At 50.4% G+C, this 18,894-nt stretch overlaps 2 protein-coding genes across 3 annotated transcripts; one reads left to right on the plus strand and one right to left on the minus strand.

The window, feature by feature from the left end:
* Nucleotides 1–1,091: 1,091 nt before the first annotated feature.
* On the minus strand, nt 1,092–6,183 carry HINFP (histone H4 transcription factor). Of its 2 annotated transcripts, XM_075723181.1 has the most exons (10): nt 6,021–6,183; nt 5,573–5,799; nt 5,252–5,363; nt 4,611–4,763; nt 3,920–3,997; nt 3,706–3,826; nt 3,457–3,595; nt 3,040–3,164; nt 2,192–2,334; nt 2,018–2,073 (listed from the first exon to the last, which is right to left on the minus strand). In XM_075723181.1, exons 1-10 carry the CDS (start codon nt 6,181–6,183, stop codon nt 2,054–2,056), a joined length of 1,281 nt encoding a protein of 426 aa, XP_075579296.1. In that variant the 3' UTR covers nt 2,018–2,053. The 2 variants fall into 2 exon arrangements, with proteins under 2 accessions (XP_075579294.1, XP_075579296.1); XM_075723179.1 differs by having other exon boundaries at nt 1,092–2,334.
* A 5,137-nt stretch (nt 6,184–11,320) lies between these two features.
* POU2AF2 (POU class 2 homeobox associating factor 2) lies at nt 11,321–18,411 on the plus strand. The gene is made up of 5 exons (XM_075723402.1): nt 11,321–11,388; nt 11,910–12,069; nt 16,263–16,305; nt 17,057–17,355; nt 18,010–18,411. The coding sequence occupies exons 1-5, from the start codon at nt 11,321–11,323 to the stop codon at nt 18,409–18,411; spliced, it is 972 nt and encodes a 323-aa protein (XP_075579517.1).
* The last annotated feature ends 483 nt before the right edge of the window (nt 18,412–18,894 follow it).

Consider the following 18,894-nt stretch of genomic DNA (forward strand, 5'->3'; position numbering starts at 1 on the left):
TCCTCCTGCAGTGCATGCTGTCAGGGCTGCTGGACAGCCAGCTGCCTCCTACCCTGCCTCCCCGAGAAGGTGCCCAGCGCGTGGCCCCAGCTGCGTTTCACTGGCCCACGGGAGGCACTCTGCATGCACGCCCCTGGAGAAAGCAGCATTGGGGCGCAGGGGTGCACATTGCCCTTCACACACGCATGCAGCCCCAATAAACCTTCCCACACAGCCTGCAGTGGGCAGCTCTGCCCACTTCATCCCTGCTCCTCACCCAGCCCCTGTGTACGGCAACTGCAGAGCATGCTGACCCTCACCCAGGGCGCAGGCCTAAGGGGCTGCTCTCATCACCCCATCCTAAGAGCACAGCCACAAATCACACCCAGTGTTTGCAATTAGAAAGTGAACAGATGGCCAATGGTTTAGCATAAAGTGATTTCCTCCCTTAACCTGGAATTCCAACAGCTTTTGCTGAACTACTCGAGAAAGGAAGCGAGGGGAAAAAAAAAATCAGCGTCCAGCCCAGGAGATTGGCAGGGCACCTTCCCTGCCTCTGTCTGGGCACATCACCTCCACACACAGGGTGGTGAGGGCCCAAGTGTCCCTCCAGGGACACCAGCTTCACACTGTCCTCATCCAAATCGCTCGACAAAGGGCGAGCTGGCTCTGCTCACAAGCCCAGGCTACTCTCTATATTCAGAAAGTGACATTGCAGGCAGCTGACATTCACATCCTGAAGGAGGCAGCAAAAATCAAACCTGCATCAGGACAGCAAGGAACAAAAGTGCCAGAGCTAAACCTGGCCTTCCAGTGCCACCTCTGGGGATGTGGAACAACACTCTCCAAGGCAGCTGCCAGCTGCACCAAGTGGCAGCACATAGGACATGTCAAGTGATCCTGGCAGCTCTTCAGTGCCCACCTCCCACGCTGCAGGCTCTAGGCAACTTGGTCTCATCCTCTCACAACACGCCACAGCTGGCAGGGATAGGGCTGAAACAGACACCAGACACTGGTTGGCCTGGCAGTCTGACTTTTATTTGTCTTGCCAAAGTACACTTTGCCCAAGCAGGAGCCCAAACCCCAATGTGGGGAGGAAACCCAGGGAAGGACAGAAGTAGTAAGAAGCTCCCAATCCCCCAGCGCTGCAGGGTAGCAGTAGCTTGCAAGGGACAGCACCTCCAGCCCTTTCCTCCCAGAGATCAGCGCAGTGTAATGGGATCAGCGGTGCAAACATCACCAACAGCACCAGCTGAACACCCTTGGAAAGATGATGTGCAGGGAAGGGCTGCTGAAGGCAGAAGTAGAGCACGCCATCCCTTGGAGAACAAAGTATGGATGGAGAAGAACGGGCCTGCTAAGGGCCACACATTTCTCCAGGGAAGAGGCTTCAGCTGCAGTGTCTGCTCAGCACACCATCCCGCCTGGGGAGATCCTAGCTGAGGACCAGGCTTCGCAAGGGCTGACAACTTAGCTGCACAGCAGCAGGGACCACATCACCAGTGAGTGACCAAGAGGGGAAGGCCTGCGTCAGGCTAAGGCCAAAACTCCTGGAAGGGTGGGAGAGGCTTGCTAGTCCCTAATGCCCAAAAGGAGAGGACAGACAGCTCCTTCCAGCTCAGAATACTTGACCCACAACTGAGAGAGACCTGTCCTTCCCCTCTCCCCATGCTGACCAGAATCAGCAGCCAGTGAGGCTGGGGCAGCAGTTAGCCAGGTGCAGGTAGGCAAAGACGAGCTCAGCCCTCTCCCCCAAGCACTTCCCAACCTCCCCCACCAGCACATCCCATGAAAGCCCAAGTTTTCCTCATGCAGAGATGCAAGTGAGCACCTCACACAATCTGGATGCCCAGCTCCTCAGCAGTCTTCTGCAGACGGTCCATGACATTCTCCTCCAGCTCCATAGCCAGCCCGCCAGCTGCTGCCACCTGCTCCTCTGAGGACGTGCTGGCCATGACGTAATACACGGTCTCACTCTCCCCGTGCTCATTGGTCCGGTTCACCACACGGATGATGGGGTTGGCTGGGGTGCTGGGTTCTTGCTCCGATGACAGCGCTGCTCCTGGGAAGGCACTCAGCCGTGCTGGCTCAGGGCTGTCAGGAGAACAAGGGGCCAGGCGCAGCGGGGCCGCTGGCAGCTCAGTGATACTGTTCTCTACCAGGGGAGCCTCTGCCGGGGCCTCCAGAATGATGCCCTGCAGGTTGCCCTCACCCTCAGACAGCACCACACACTCAGCTGAGCCATCCAGTGCCTCCCCTCGCTTCTCTCTGTCCTTCAGTAGCTGCTCTGTCAGCTCCACACTCTCGTAACGCACCAGCTGCAGCCTCATGTAGCCATCCTCATGTTCCTTGTACCTGAGCAGAGACAGGCAGGGGTGATGGAGCCAGTCACACTGCAGCCCCTTCCCAAGAGACAGGTAGCAGCCTTGAAGCAGCAGCCAAGGAAGGGGCACTATATTCTGGGTTCCAATGCCCAGTGCTACATAGATGATACCAGGCAAGTAGCATAAAAACCCTTCAGCCCCTACCCCTAAAAACCCATCCATGTGGCAGCTTCTGAGCTTACTGCCAGGCCTCTATCATCTCCCATGCCCATCTCCTTCCACCACTCTTTCATTGTGAGCATTTGAAGTCCATCCTCTTCCCCTCCCAGCTTTTAGACTCTGGAAACCCTTTGGAGTTTCCTAGAGAGGATGCAGCAGAGGCATCTGTCAAGAGACTGATCCATAGCAGCTCTCTCTAAAATGGGACACCTGGACCTGGACCCTGCCAAGCTCAGAAGCGTCCCACCAGATGCAGCTTTGATGGAACCACTGCTGCCCTTGCCCCTAATCTCCGACCCACTGCTAGAGCTGCCACCCAGCACTGCTCTGTTGCTGTGCCAGATCCCACTGAATGCTTGCTGCCCAGTGCCTCCCAGCTACTGGGAAATGGGTCTTGAGCACATTACAGGCAAACATCAGAGCCCAAGCACTGCTAGATCTTTGCTCCAGCAAGACGCAGCTCCAGCTGTCTCCTGCACTAGAGAGGAGGTAGTGAGGAGCTAAAGATGGGCAGTACCTGAAGCGAGGATGCCCCGAGGGCCATTTGAACTGGTGTTTCTTCCTGAGGTGGACAGTGAGGTTGTTTCCACGTGTGAAGCACTTGTCACAGACATGGCACTTGTACCGGGGCTCTGAGTCACCCTGAAGGGCAGAGAGAGGGATGTAAATACCCCATGAGTCTGATCAGAGGGCCTGGTATCCATGCATGTGCATGGAAGGAGGAATCAGGTTCTCTGAGAAGACTGACATGACATATCATTGCAGCAGTAAGAAAGGAACGCAACCCGACCTCACATTCCTACAGCCCTGGTCAGCCTAGGGCACTTGACTTTAGCTTTTTGCCTCATGCTTCTGTACAGCATGTTGCACTTAGTGGTTCTCAGCCTCACTGGGAGACAGTACGCAGCAGAATAGCCCTCTGCTCCCTTCCCACCTCATGGACTTTCCGGTAGTGCAGTTTGATGGAGCAGAGGGAACGTGCAGTGAAGCTGCAAGCCTCAAACTCGCAGCGATAGGCTGGCTCTTTGCTGTGCGTGTCCAGATGTTTCCTCAAGTCAATGAGATTCTTGCAGCTAAAAGGAAATGATAAGGGAACAAAGCTGAACACTGTGTAGCACATACACACACATGACTGGGTGCTTCTCTGTCACCAGTCTGGGAGACGGAAAGCCCTGGTTCTCACCTGTAGTCACAGTAGTCACACTTGAATGGCCGCTCCTCACTATGCCGAAAACGAATGTGATTGCGCAGGGAGGAGGGCAGCGGGCAGGTCATGTCACACAGAGGGCACTTGTAATGGTTCACTGTGCAAAAGAATGGGTGGAGAACATTACCACAAAGCAGGGGAGAGCACACACTCTTCAGAGCCTCAGTTGGGAGAAGGGGCCTTTACTCACCATGGTTCCTCATATGGTCACGCAGCAGCCTCTCTGTGGCAAACCTCTTGGAGCAGTGAGAACACTGAAACCTCTGCTCTGCAGCACCAGGGCCAGGAGGAAAGGGGAGGTGGTGGTGAGAAAAGAGACCAAAGCAGAGAGAACAGCACAAAGAGCAGCAAGTGAGAAAAAGAGGTAGTTACAGTGGAGCTAGGAACCCTTCTCTCCAGGCAGAGAGAGCAGACACTGACTACAAAGCCAAACAAAAAAAAAAACCCCACCGCTTGCAAAGACCAATCTGCCTCCCCTTCGCACAGCCTCCTTGTGCTGCCAGTGCAGGAACTGGGGAGCAACCATCACACACACGTCACCAGCACAGCACAAGGGAACTCAATAAGCAAATCCCCAGTTGCTGCTACAAGTGTCCAGCTGCTGCCTTTGACTTCAGTCCTGGGTCCCTATAGGAGGAACAGCTCCGGCTGCAGCAATGTGAGCCCTGTGCAGCCTTCTCAGCCTCCAACCCTCCTGCCTCTGCAAGAAGACACTTCTCAGAGATTCATCAGTGTCTGAGTTCCCAGCCACCAGAGAAACCAGGCTGTTTCCAAGCACACCTCTGTCCTTTCCTCGCAGAGAACAGGCAGCTCTAGCAAACCAAATGGCGCAGCCAGAGAACTGCACACAACCCACTCCTCTCCAACCCGCAGGAGCTTACGGTCCAGCGCAGTCTGACGGCGGATATGGTCAAAGAACTTGGTGTTGTTGGCGAACATCCCCCCACAGGTAGGACAGGCCACCACCTTCTCCTGCGTGTGGCTGCGCAAGTGCTCCCGCAGTTTGCAGCGCCCCTTGAAGGTGCAATCGCAGTCTAAACATACAACAGAATGCCATTAAAATCCTTCAAACATGGGCCATGATCCACAGCTTGACCGAATGGCAGGCTTCTTGCTTCTGTTTTGACTAGCAAGGATCAACTCCCTTCTCCAAAAAGCTCACAGAGCAGGGCCACAGCAGAATGAGATCACTAGTGTACAACTGGTGTGGGCCCCCACCACTGCAAGTAGCTAAAGCAATTGCACAAACACAGGAGAGAGAAATTATTGAAGAAGTTAAACTGGAGCCTTTTCTTCTAGGTAGTAATTAAATTCAAATTAAAAGTTTAATATTATGCACTCAACTGGATCCCCTGAAGGGAATTCTACAGGAGTATTTCACTGTTAGGACCATGCACACATATTCTTAAAGTTCAAGAGGCTCTCTGAAACCCTGCCAAGGAGTACAGAGTTCTCCTGTTCAACATTTGCAATCCAGCCCTGTGCAAAGCTCTCTAGAGAGGGCTCGCATGCACCCACTAACCTTTCCAGCCACAGAGGACCACATGGTTCTCCTTCCCTGCTGCCTTGTACTCCGAACAGAAGCTGTGATCCTCCACATGCCGATAGAACCACTCGGGATTATCAAATGATCTCTGTTGGGGAGCAGGGACAGACAGAACAGGGGGAAAAGATCAGCTCGAGCTGGCATCAGCCAGAGCACAACAGACGCTTTCACACAGGTACAAACACAGATAACAGGCAGACATGCAGGTGAGCTGCAGGACAAAAGCAGCTCTCCTTCCCTTGGCCGCCACATCACGGACAACACAGAGGAAAGCAAAACTGGATCCCCTGTTCTCACCTCACAGTACTCCCACAGACACAGAAAGTTCTCCTGGATCTCAGGGATGATATTGCGGCTCTGGAAGTCCAGCTGGCAATGGCTCACATCTGACTGGTTCTGCAGGGCCCGCAGCCCCCACTGCTTCAGCTTGGTGTGGTAGCAGTGGAAATAGACGTGGCGAATGAGGTCGGCTGAGCTCTCTGGGGAGCAGAAACCGCATTCCTGCCACAAACATGTGTATTCCTCTGCAACACAAACAGGAGACATACCGGCCATAATGGTCTGATGGAAACTCTGAGAGTAAAGCTCAGGATCCTGCAGACAAACACCACGGCATTTTTCATGAGATTCCAGTCCTGCAACAGGCAGCGCTGCTCTCCTCAGGGAGAGGAACATTCTCTCACAAGGAACTATCTCAGAGGAGAGGGCTCGCACGCCCCAGCGGCCGAGGCTGCTAGCTCCTTACCGAGAGGGTCCATCTCATCCCGGTGTTCCCCGGGAACGTGCTGCTGCAGGTGCTGGGCCACGTGCTCGCAAAACTCCTCCATTTTCGAGGCCACGTAGGTGCACACCTCCCACTCGCACTGCAGCACCAAGGCCTCCTTGCCGCCGGCCTTGGCGGGAGGCATGGCCGGGGCCGCCGGCCCTGGAGGGCAGGGCGAGCCGCCAGGGGCTCCCCTCACCGTCGCGGGCACCCACTGCCCGAAACCAGCCCCGGCGCTGTCCGGCAGGCCTCGGCAGGGGCGGCCCCGCGCTCCCGCAGGGGCGGCCGGAGCCGGGGCGGAGCCACCGCGGCGGGCCGCCGGGCCCAGCGGCGCCGAACCGGCGGGCGAGGCGGGGGCCGGGGCACCGGGCGCGGGAAACCGCCCCGCTCAGCCTCCGCCCGCCCCTACCCCACCGGGGGGCGCCGGAACCCAACGGACCGCGCCCGACCGCCCGCCCAATCGCAGGCGCCCCGCCGGGCCGCTGACCAATCCCCGCGCAAGAGCCGGCTGCGCGCGTGCAGCGGCCGAGCGGGCCCGCCGGGAAGCGGCGCCGGCTCACAAAGGTTCCGGGGCCGCCTGGGGCTGCCCCGCGAGCGCGTCCTCGCAGACACCCGCGGAACTAACTCGCGTTTGGTGTTGGGAAACCCCTATCCCGGGAGCCGGGACCGCTTCTGTTGTTATAAGATTTGGCACGGAACCTGGCGTTGCAGGAGCGTGCGGAGACTACCAGCACAGGCTTTGCGACTGCCGCAGACGTTCATTTCTGGTGCCTCCGGAGTCGTTCCTCGCGCAGACAAAGAGAGCCCTCAAAATCCACGCAACCGGGCATCCCGGCCAAGCGCCGAATACAAAACCCACCAGTACTGTGGTTCCTGCTGTGAGATAACGCAACATACTCTCTTGACTCTGTAATGAGAAGACAGATTGAAAGGACAGTTTGCATTAAACAAACGTACGTTGACTACTATATCTGTTGTTCCAGGCTTTTGTAACGCAAAATGGAGACACAATTCTCAGAAAGGTTGCTTTGGCACAGGTAAATGCCATGCTAAAACCAAATGGGATTGTATAAAACGTGCCACAAAGCGTGCCTTGCCAATACACGATTGCTTCTGTAACTCCTGTCATACACACAGGCTTTCCCCTCTGACGTGAATGGAAAGTACATGCCCAAATTCATGAAATCATATAGAAAATCTGGGTCTGATGCTTTTTCAAATGAAATGTAGGGTAAGAGATGGATCTTATCTAAAAGAAGGCTGGCTGAATTTTTATTTTATCTCTGTTTATTTGTTTTCTGCAGGATCTGTTGTTTTCAATGTAACTGTTTTGTAATCAGCACAGAAAACACCTGGACTGGCTAGACAGTGCAAAGCTATTAGCTTGAATGGGGCTGGGATTTAACTTGTATATCCTAACCAAGGTATATAAATATCCAGCACAGGAGACAAAACTACCTGGGAAGCCTGCCAGGAGCCAGGTGGCAAACTAAGCCTATTGCTGACAAAGCAAAGACAGCCCTCTTCTGTTGCGACTTTACATCTGCCCACGCTTCCCCGGCCCGCCTGGTGCTTCCTGCCCATTCTATTACCTGACAGCCAAATCCGAGACACCTGTGGGTACTAGGAGGGGGTGGCCAGGAATGGACAGGCCAAAATAAGACTCGTCTTAGATAAGAGGACATATACACATGGTGAAAGACTGTGTATACAGGAGCTCGAGTCTTCCATGAGCTTGACTGTGTGATGTTATCTTGGTCCCGAGCTCCATGTCTGAGCAGGCAGAATACCCAAGTCATTCTGCAAGTTAAGAATATTGGGAATTATTCAGGATGTTATTTCAGCTCTGCCTTCCCCACTTGCCTCAATAGCCTGAGCAGATGCAGTCTTTGCCAGCTGATGCTCTTTGTGTTTTATTTTTCTTCTGAAGGAAAAGAATAACTACACTTAAAAAACCCAGTAGCCTTCCCCAGGAAGGCAGCTCACATGACAGGCCAAATTCATCTCCAGGCCAATGCCTGGGAAAGCGCATGGAATTACAAAGAGGGACAGATCTTACCTAATAGACCCACAAGCTGGCAGCAGACTCCACAAGAGGAGAAATATTTAATTACGAGGAACATATTGGCGCCAGTCTTGTCCTGCTTGTGTAAGATGAGCACAGCAATACTGTGCACCAGCCCACTCTGCTTGCACACAAAACGCTCCAGAGATCATCTGCCTCATCACAGCCTGTCTTCACCGTATTGATAGGTTGTGCTAACCAAGTTGCAGGGAAAATGGCACTCTCAGCAAGTGTGGATATGTTTCAGACCTAGGATATAAGCTACAGTGCTTAAAGAAGAATTTAAAGGCTTAACTCTGCCTTGGTTCAGATATTGCAGAAACAGGCTCGCTATCGTTTGGAGGCTGGGAACAGAGGAATGGCTATAGCAGGCCTGGCCAAAGGTCCCTTTAATCTGGGTCCAGCAGCAGTGTAAGAACAGGTCCTTTCCTGGCTGCTGTTTCCCCTCCTGGCACCTCACTGGAGGCTAACCTCAGACCTTCAGAAAGGGGACCTCTTGTTTGATAACAGAGAGCCAAACCCTGGGTTTGCTAAAGGATGTTCCTGCTGGTCCCATGACTGTTACCCCTCTCCCCACAGGTGCTAGTGGATGATGCCATGCAAAGCCTCCTGGGTTCACAGTGTCCAAAGATCCAGTTTTAATTGTGCAATGCACAAGCTAGCCTGTGGGGTCCCAGAGAGACAATACTACTCCCTGAGTAAGGCCTGCTATGTGCATCTTCAACAGCACATGGGTGTCTCGCACACAAGATGCTCTTGTCCCAAGCCCTGTTTCTCAGCCAGGTTCCTCACCTGTAAGGAGATGGCTCATCACCGCAAGACTTACCAGCCTTTCACTTTAACCCAAGATTTTTCTGTCAGTAAACCTCAGCTCAGTTTTCATCCATGAAATGTCAGCTCAGACAGGAAAGAGACTCTTCGGGAATGATCCACACTGACCATGCAAATTGGAGTGAAACACACATCAAGAGATTTGCATTTAAGCAAATCCCAAACAAGGTATCATGGAGACATCACTAAATTGTAGAAAACATATTTCCATCAGGCTCAGCTGGAACTTTACCAGTGGAGTATGAGCACTGACTTCACTCTGCTCTGGGAAGCTCATGACAGACGGCCCTTCTCCAAAGTCCTGCAGAATCTGAGAGCTGGGACTTGTCAGCAGTGACGACAATGGAAACAGGTGAGTTTAAGCACCTTGACTTTTCACAGGCATAAAGATGCATCTTCATGGAAATATCAGGGAAAGAACATACCATGCCATCCTTGGGCTTATATTAAAAAAAAAAAAAATCAGAAAGAAGAATTGTCTAAAATCAACATGTGGCATCTTTAATGTCCCAAGAATTTAATAGTATCTATTAGCATGTTCCGCCTTCTCTAGATTGAATTTATATTCCTTCACAATGCAATATTTTCCCAAAAAGCAGTTAGATCAAAATGATGTGAAATATGATTCAATTTACTTGAAAATTATATAAACTCGGGCCTAAATTAGCATTCCCTTCCCCGATGCTGCCAATAAGCAGAGTTATCTGGAGTTCTAATAGCTCAGCATCAGATCCTGCTGAATAACTCACTGAAAGCAACAGGTTTAGTTATGTAAGTTAAAAACAGGGTTAGAGGACAGAGCCATTGCATTACTTACTTATAAGAACTTGAGCAGAGGAATAACTGTGAGTATATGAGTGAAGTAACTTCAATAGCACAGCACCCATGTGTAAAAGTAAGGAGGTGTGGAAGTGTTTTTCTAGTGTCTTTAGACCATAGGAAAGATGTTAGGAAAACAGGACTGCAGAAGTGCAGAACATCAGACACTTGCTAGAAATGGTCACAGACAAGCAAGGCCAGTTAATACAAAGAGGTTGTAGGATCTGGCAATATCAGACTGCAGAATAAAAGAATAAAAGCTGCTCACAGCTTTTCCAGTGATGCTATTTTAGAAATATCCCCATTCTGAAAATTAAATACGAGACTGTCTCCTTGGCTTCAGTCCTCCTCCAGAAGTTCTGTGCTGAATCAAGGCCTGAATCTTCAACCAGATGCAGCTAGCAAAGTCTGCATGAGTTATTGCAGGTATCAAACCATGATGGAACTCTGTGAAATGTGCTATACAGTTCAGGCTTTTCCATCAAACTGCAACACTGTTCTCTCTAAAGGAACTCTCATGCAAAGATGTGAAGTTTCCGATGCAGAAAGTATAGCTGTTTCTGCTAGTTATACCTGCTCTGCCACAGCTTTTGAGCTCCAGCTACATGTGCACACCAGGTACCCATGCTTCCAACTGCTTTCAGTAAAAACAGCCCTGAAAATGGACTACAGGAGGGAGATTTCTTCCTTGGGCCGTAGAAAAGAGCCAGCCTCAGTATAGAGATTCCTCTCAGCTGCAAGAGTTGATATCCATGTCTGGCTGTGTCCTGGCTTGTCCACGGATACTTGCTGGTTGGTATGGACTCAGCATTCAAGTCTATTTTGACTATTTTGATCATAAGCTCTTTGGGGCACTGTCTCTTGCAATGTGTTTGCCTTGTACCTAGTCTTGGATGAAGTCTCTTGGCTAGTACTCAAACACCAAAACCAAGTTGCAGTTGCCCAAAATTGCAGTTACTATGGCCCAACAGAAAACATTTGGGGTAACCCCAAGCCAGCACTGAGCTTCTGTGTTGTTTAAACCCTCTGCTCTTTCCTTTCTAAGCTCTTCATGCGTATGAGCACCTGGGGACACAATGCCACATGAATGAAAGTGACAAATGGAGCCAGTGGAGCTTTTCACATCCTGAAAAGCAGAAGGGCAAAATGATAAATAACAATTTTAGAGATCAAACACATGAGCTATGGAATAGCTGTGTTCCCTTGGAAGAACACAGCTGCATGTTTTCCAAGGGATTAGCTTCAAAGTTAAGTTGTTCTCTGAAAGATTTCAATAAAAGCCCATATGGACATGGCTCCCTGGCTCCACAGGTGTGAGCTCCCTGTTCGGGCACAGCCTGCTAGCCAGGGTAAAAGAGCTGTCCCTGGCATTATACCTCATACCTCTCTGCCCTCGCTTGTGCCAGAATGCCTGTACACAAGGCAGATATTGCAAAGCTTTATCCAGGCAGAGGAGGAGGATAGATGCCTCACACCAAAAGTCACAAAGACCCTATGGACAGGTTGTGCTGAATCCCAGGCAGGTCAAGAAAGCGGAGCCAGGCCTGCCATCAGCCTCTTGGGAGACATGGCCGAGACACTGTACCCCTTCCTCAATAACCTTGATAAAGCAACAGAGTCCCCAAGTACCTGCCTGTATTTGCTGTGGATACAAAGCAGCCTGAGTGTCCAGCTCCTTTTCCTTTCCCGAGCTGCACTGTGATTCACATCACCGTTCAGAGGAGCCACTCCAACCGTCCAGGGTATTTCCACCTTTGCTGCACCGAGATCAAAGCTCGCAGAGCAATGTGCTCAAAGCCAGCAAGTCTAGAAGAGCAAGGAGGAGCTAAACCACAGCATTTCTGCTGAAAGCAGTAGGGGCTGTACAGTTAAATCAAATTTTGCTGACCCGAAGGGAAAATGTAGCTCTCTTTGGAAAAACAAAAGCCAAAAACCATCAGCCAGCCATATCTGGCACAGAAGGAGCTGCACAGAAACCACATGGCACCCAATGCTGAAATAGGGCACCTCAGTCTTTGTTCTCTGCAAACAAGCAGCCTTCACTGTTGGGCTCCTAAGGGATGATTTTGTATTAATAATAGCAGTCTTATATGCCTCCTTCCTAACTTGGTGTACAGAGGCAATGAATTTTCTTCTTCCTTAACAACCTCTTCCAGCTACTCTGTGCTTTCACTGAACTCCTCTAATGCTCATTTCCTTCCCTCAGTCCCTACAGATTTTGGCAAACGCGTGTACCAAGGAGTGCGAGTGAAACACACAGTCAAAGACCTTCTTGCTGAAAAACGATCCAGGCAGAGCAGTGGCTCCCGCTTCAGTGTAAGTGGCCTCCCCCCTCTTTTTTTTTTTAAAAACAGAAAAGTCATGTCATGTAATCCTCTGGTTTAAAGAGCATTTATGTTGAGTTCAGGGCACTGCCAATATTGACAGGGAATAGCAAAAACATTTGCAACACTAGTGTTTGCCCCAAAAGATCACAGATGGCTCCTTGATTTTTTTACATCAGTGGACCTTTGAGGGATTAAAGTCTTTTTTTTTTTTTAAAAGCAAATCAGTAATGCTAAATTTCTCATTCCTGTCACATCCTGCATACGACACCTTTCCAAGTCAACTTTCTTTTTCACTAGCCACACTTGAACAACTCAGTGCCACAAAAATAGATGTTCTTCCCTGAATGTTGTGCTCCTTCCAGCTCCTCTCTGGCATACTAGGGTGCCAGGGGAGATGCAGTGATGTTATGGTCTGGAAAGAGGCCAAGCATCAGGTTGTAAGAGATGATTTCTTTTTAAAGTGGTCCTATGGCAACAGGAAACCTAAGTCAAATTATAGTACGCTACATTGTTTTTTCTCAATGACTAGCCAGAAAAGCAATGCTGCCCCCAGAAGGGGACACAATATTGCAGGTGCCAGCACGTGGCATCCAGTGGCACAGTAAGCCATTCCCTGTGCGCTCTCAAGACTCACCTTTACCAATTAGCAGCACTTCACTTCCAGGCTGATTGGGAGCAATGGAGCCACTGACAGATGAGGAGATGCAGTCAAGCTGCTGGAACTGTGTCCTGGAAGGAAAGGGTGGGAGCAGAGACCTGAATTACTGGCAGCAGAAGACACATATTAGGAGTTTTGATGCTCTTTTCCTCCCAAGCCAGTTGCCTCAGGCTTTTTGCCTTTAGCAAAACAAAAAGACCTCAAGTATTTTTCTCACCGTTACCTTCATGCATGTTAACTCTGTGTAACAGAACAGGCAGAAAAACAGAATGGACGTTACCAAACAAGGCAAGATCTAGCCATAGATCTCTTCAGAGCCTTCAGCTAATGCAGAAGACCCCCTGAGCCGTGGACAGTCACTGGGAAACACATGCTCCCACAAGGCAGGCATTTGGGAAGACTGCTTTGGGGAGCATCAGGAAACAACTGCTGTGTTTGCACTTACTGCGAAAACAGATCCTGGTTGATAACTATCATGCTTTACCTGCTCCCTTTCTGGAGGCGGCAGCTTCAATGGCTGCAATCAAAAGCCCTAGGAACTGTAAAACACTTGCTGCTTGCTTTATTGTCCTTTGCTTTGTATTCCAAAGCTTAGCAGTTGTGTGTCTATCTAATGCAAAATCAGGCCTGTTGCTAATTCCCTATGAGAGACGAAAAATTATTGTGCAGGGCAAACATCCGTATTTGCTTGAATGTGTCATGAAAAGAACAGCTGCAAGTGCAGCTCTGTTTATCTGACATAATATAATCCAGAATCAAAGCAAACGGCAGATAACTGAACACCCCTCTGTATATTTATGATGCAGTGTAATTTAGCTGCATCTTTTGTTTGAACATGATCTTTGCTCCAAAATCAGTAAGCCTTTGTTGTGCAAGGGGAGGTCTATGGAGGAGATCTGTGCTGCTACAGAAAGGTCATTGCTCATCAAAGGTGAGCTGCTGGGCTGTTTACTGAGGCAGCAGAACAGCAACAATTTCATAACAGCCAGGCCCTGCACACACTAAATGATAGGAAACCAGTGCGTGCCATGATGAAAACCACACAATTTGGGCTTCTGAGTTCCCACCAACTGCAGAGCAGAAGGGCTTGGTCCTGGGCTTCAGGGAGGGTCTGACACTTTTTCCTTTGGCTCATCCACCGCATAGGCATGAACCAGCAGTTATCCTCTGCACGATAAAAGAATTACCCTCTTATCAGGTGGGGAAACTGGTAGGTAGACAGATGAAGCACTATGCCCAGCAGCACTCAGAGGCCAGGGACAGATCATTCAGCAAGCTTGCTGTCAGCAAACCGGTGAGGTGCCCTGCCCGGACTAAGCTTTGCTTTTATTATTAATTTTTATTACTTCAGCTGCTGTACTACAGATTTGGCCCAGAGAGGAGATACACTGAAGTCAAAGTATGGTCAAAGGGCACCACAGGTCCCCATTGCAGGACCAGGTCATTATTTTGACCTGGACCCTTACATTTACTCCCCCAAGGCAGCCTTGTAGCTGAACACCACTCCTAGGTTACCAAGGCAGTGAAGCAACGCAGCTCTCTGTGGTACCCCCAGCCATCATATCTGCCTGGTCATGCACAAGGCAGGCTGAGACCAAGCTTACCAACAGCCAAATGTGCTGTGGGCTCAAGTGATGCTAAATAGACACACTGATGTGTTGCAGAAGATCCAGCTACCCCAGTCCCACAGTACTGAAGTAATGCAGGGAGAAAATGAACTAATGGGCTTAAATTAAGCTGAGCAATTCATCACCTCATAAGGAGCCAGGAAGCAAGTGAAATGTAGGTCTCTGCAAGTATGCAGGTGCCTGCTATGACGAAGGCCAAAGATGGGCTGTTGCAGAGGCTCTTGCAATTGAATTAAGGCAGGTAAAGCCCTTGCAGCTAATGTCAGCTCTGGGGCTATCCATCAAAGGCATGTGCAAAAGGACCTGCTGCCTGTGACACACAGTCAGATAGTTTCAGTGGCTGTTGAACAGGCGGGATCAAAGATGAGCTGAGATGCTCTGGTAATTTGAAATGCTCCATACTAGAGGCTGGCAGGTGTGCCCAGGGACCTTCCTGTCCTTCCAGCAAAGCATCCCAGCTCTCATCACTGTAGTCCTTTGACCTGTAGGCAGCATCTGTGCTACCTGCACCTCCTAACTCAACTTTTTCCTCAAACACAGTATTAGACAGTACTAGACTACTTCCTGGTGGGGTGTTAAGACCGGGGTCTAAACGCTAGTACAGAGGCCTGCACCATTACTTTCAAAGAGACTCCTCTTCAGTGAACGCAGACATGAGCTGGCTGCAGGACATGATGGCCATGGGCAGGCAGAGGAGGTGGTGGTGAAAAACCCTGAAGCAGGAGAAGGTATGACTAAAGTGACGTAGATGCCGAGAGAGGGGTGTCTGCTGAGACCAGATTTGCATGTGGAGGCTTTAGCTTTGCAGGGCAGCATGCATTACCAGCTATGATCCTCACTGAGGTCTGCAGCTGAAAATGGCCCTGCTGGAGACAGGTGCAAGCCCTGACCCTGCAGTGTGAACACCCTCATCTACCCACAAGCCAAAGGGCTCCTTCCTGACACCTCCTGTCACTCCTGCAGCCCGTGTGACTTGTGTGGGCTCAGAGCTCATTTTCATGACGGAGCAGGGAGCAGCTGCAAGCTTCCCTCAGCAGTAAAAGGAAGTCCTAGCACTGGCAAATTTAATTCAAATCTAAACCTCTAAATTTGGTTGCTTGCTATGGCAGGAACCTCCTGTTTGCACTATGCAAACTGGAAATAGCATGCCACCATCACTGGCCAGGGCAACAGCACAGCCAAGGTAGATGCAGCCGTGGGCACTGTATTTCTGCTTTATGGGTTTGGAGGTTGGGAGACAGAACTCAATGAAACTCCATGTACGAGCTCTGCTCCAGAGGAGCAGATACCTTTGCCACAGTGCTTTGTAAGGAATTAGCCACCATGAGCACCAGGGCTAATTCTCCCTTACTTAGGGACCAAGAGGAGATTATTATTATCAGTATTGCTGTAGTACCCAAACAGGAGCTAGAAACAACCTCCTTCTACACACAGCCTGCTTGTTCTGCTAGGAGGGGCCAGTTAAAGCAGCTCTGTGGCAGGTAGATGCAGCACAGAAGAGCTGGGCTAGAACATGGGCAGCACAGAATTTGCCTGTTTTGACCAGCCAAGGACTTAGATACCAGCTTATTGAGACCTGTTTTGTGCCAACACCAAAATGACTGCTCAGCATTATACCCGCATTAAGGGACCCTGCAGTACATGAGAAAGAAGCCAGTTATCTTGATATTTCTAATATTATCAACTCTACACAAGACCTTCAAAATCTCTTCTTAGCCTACATCTGCTAATACCTCAGAGGCCCCATGCTTGAAATCCTGTAGTTAAGCTCTTCATACTCATAGCATCAAGGTTCAAATAGTGCATCTGAATTACGCCAACACCTTCCCAAACGACATGCTTAGAGAGACGCCTTGCTTTGAAAAGACACTTTTAACATGCCTTTATCTTTTGCAGGGCAACACCAGCACATCACAGTCACCATTTGTCCAAATGCCAGGTGAGGATCTCCTCCACCGATAAATACCTTCAATGCAGGTCGGACAGTTGACACAGCTCCTGACTCTTCTGCTCCAAAAGACATGAAGTGAGCAAGGGAGAACTGGAGCAGGGCCACCCCTCAGAGAGAGCCCAGGAAGAAAGTAATTGAAAGAGTCAAAACAGGAACAGGAATAATAAAGGCCCCTGTAGTCTTGTATGAAATTCCCAAAGAGGGGAAAGAGAGGTAATTAAAGCAATTCCTACCTCTTTTGATAGAGATGCGACACAGAACCCCTTCTTTTCCCTCTGCATCTTCCAGTTTTTCCTGGAGCTGAAGAAAGTACAAAACCAGGAGCTGACCTGTTTTGTCCCTTGAGCTCTTGGGCAATGAAAGCGGAGTGAGGCTGGAACAGAGGCAGATAATTTTGTAGCTGTAACCCCATCCTCCTCCCCAGGAGCTGTAGCAGAGCAAGGAAGAAGCAAAGACCGGCAAAACTAACCCCCATACCCCTGTCCTCATACTTGAAGCTTCCCAAAATGCATTTGGTTTGCTGCAGATGGAGGTCATCAGCTGGATCAGGGCACTCTGAGGTGCTAAAAGCAGTTTGGCCGACACATCTGTTTCAGGGCAAGATTGATTCCTGCCCTGGACGATGCTAGAGAGAAAAGGGCTCTACTTTGCACCTGCAGAGGTGCCCATAGCTCTATGGCTCCCCAGGTGCTGCTGTTACGGTTTCCCTTTAGCCAACCCTTTTTTCTGACCACCACAGGCTCACCTACCACGGCTGGTTACTACGGCGTCAGGAGGTCCTTCACAACTGAGTTGGATTTCCACAACACAAAGCAGTTTGTCAGTGATGTCTACTCATCCCCTCTAGGGTCCAAGCCCTTCTCGTGCGATTCCTCTGCCACTCAGGGCTACCCGGCACTTCTGGACCCATATCTCACTGACCAATATGGGGATTACCGTGCTACTCCCCTCACAGCTGGTACCAGCTCCTTCTTCAGCCCTTCTTCTGTGCCCCCTCTCCTGCCATCCTTCCCTAATGACACAGCGCACTTCCTACTAGTGAGTGAGTCTACGGTTCTCAGTCACCCCATGAAAGATTACCCATTTAAAGCTGGGGTTAAGTCAGGGGGACTCATGCGGGAAGGATGTGGCTGTTACAGGAGGCAGCGACAGCAGAGCACGCAGCAGATGGGGCAGGGCCGGGGGGGAACTGTTTTTCTCCTTGTTCCTATCCTCCAATTGTGCCCTCTTCCTGTTGCAGACCAGCTCCTAAATTAACAACCTTCCCTGCTCCCCAAAACAACTACTCCATTAAGCTCCTTAAGTTTCTAGCAACATCCTTTGTCAGCTCCAGGCAGTTGCCTTTCCCTATTCCTATCCCTGCCTCTTCCCAGGAGCCAGCTCCATTCACACCCCCAGGGCAGAGCTCCTGGGCCCTGCAGAGTCAGGGCTGATCAGTCCCACTGGGAGCCTATTCCAGGCCTTGCCCGCTACTGACAGCACGAATGTTTCCTTTCAACAGTTTTAACACCAAATACTGCTCCAGAGCAACAGAAACCATCGTGAGTGCTCCCAGCTAGGCTCTCAGGGTAGCTTGGCTTAGTGAAGGAGTGGGGGAGTGGGGAGTGAAGCCAAGCTAGATATGCCATTGCCTCCAGGACAAGCTTTTATTCTTAAGGGTCTGTCTTGCCTTCTCTCCCCGCTTCCATGCAGAGAGAGCCCTGGGAGCAGACCTCACCGGACAGTCTCAGCCAGGCGGATGGTGCATGCTCAGACCCTCTGCAAGCACTGCCTGCCAGCACCAGCTGCCTCTCCTCACACGAGTCCGGAGGTGTTTCCCCATACCGAAGCTCAGGTTGGACTTCAGCCATCCCCGGAGCCCAGTCCTACCCTCTGCATCCTCTTGAAGATGTCCACTACTCCCCCAGCTATGCTGCCACCCCACCCTGCTCCTTCTCACCATTCATGACTGTGGCAAACGAGCTTACCTCCAGGATGAGCCACCTCTCGCCAGAGCAGTCCTCGGAGACGCTGCCCCTTCATGATAACTCTGCCTGGGCAAAAGAGGATGGAAGTCCCATCTGGGGGACTTATGAAGGCCGGAGAACTTATTGATGAGATATAAGAGTTGGAGGAAAAGAAAAAGGGACCATTATTGAAACAAAATCATTACTTGTATGCTTTTTCCTAAAGCTGGTCCTTCAAACAGAGGATGCTAACAACATGCTTTATGCTCTGTTTAGAAATACAATCACTTGGATATACCACATTTAGCTTATAGTGGTGCCTTCTAGTGCCTTATGAAAGTCATCGCTCACAGTCCCACTGCGCTACAAGTAAAATACACAGCCTGAAAAATATCTGCACTCTCTGGGCCTTTCCTATGAACAAGGATCTCAGGTACTTCTTTTCAGATGCTGAGAAAACAGAGAAAATGCTCTGAACCTTAAACTACATCTACAGAGCAATGTTACCAGAAGAGATTTGGGAAGGCTGGGGAGAAAGGCAGAGGCTGGGGGAAGCCCTCCTTCCTAGCACAGAGTCTGTATAATAGTATCTGGTTACCTAGCAGCATAAATATACATCCCTAACGCTAGC

This window comes from Pelecanus crispus, chromosome 19 (assembly GCF_030463565.1).
Source record: "Pelecanus crispus isolate bPelCri1 chromosome 19, bPelCri1.pri, whole genome shotgun sequence".
Classification (NCBI taxonomy): domain Eukaryota; kingdom Metazoa; phylum Chordata; class Aves; order Pelecaniformes; family Pelecanidae; genus Pelecanus; species Pelecanus crispus.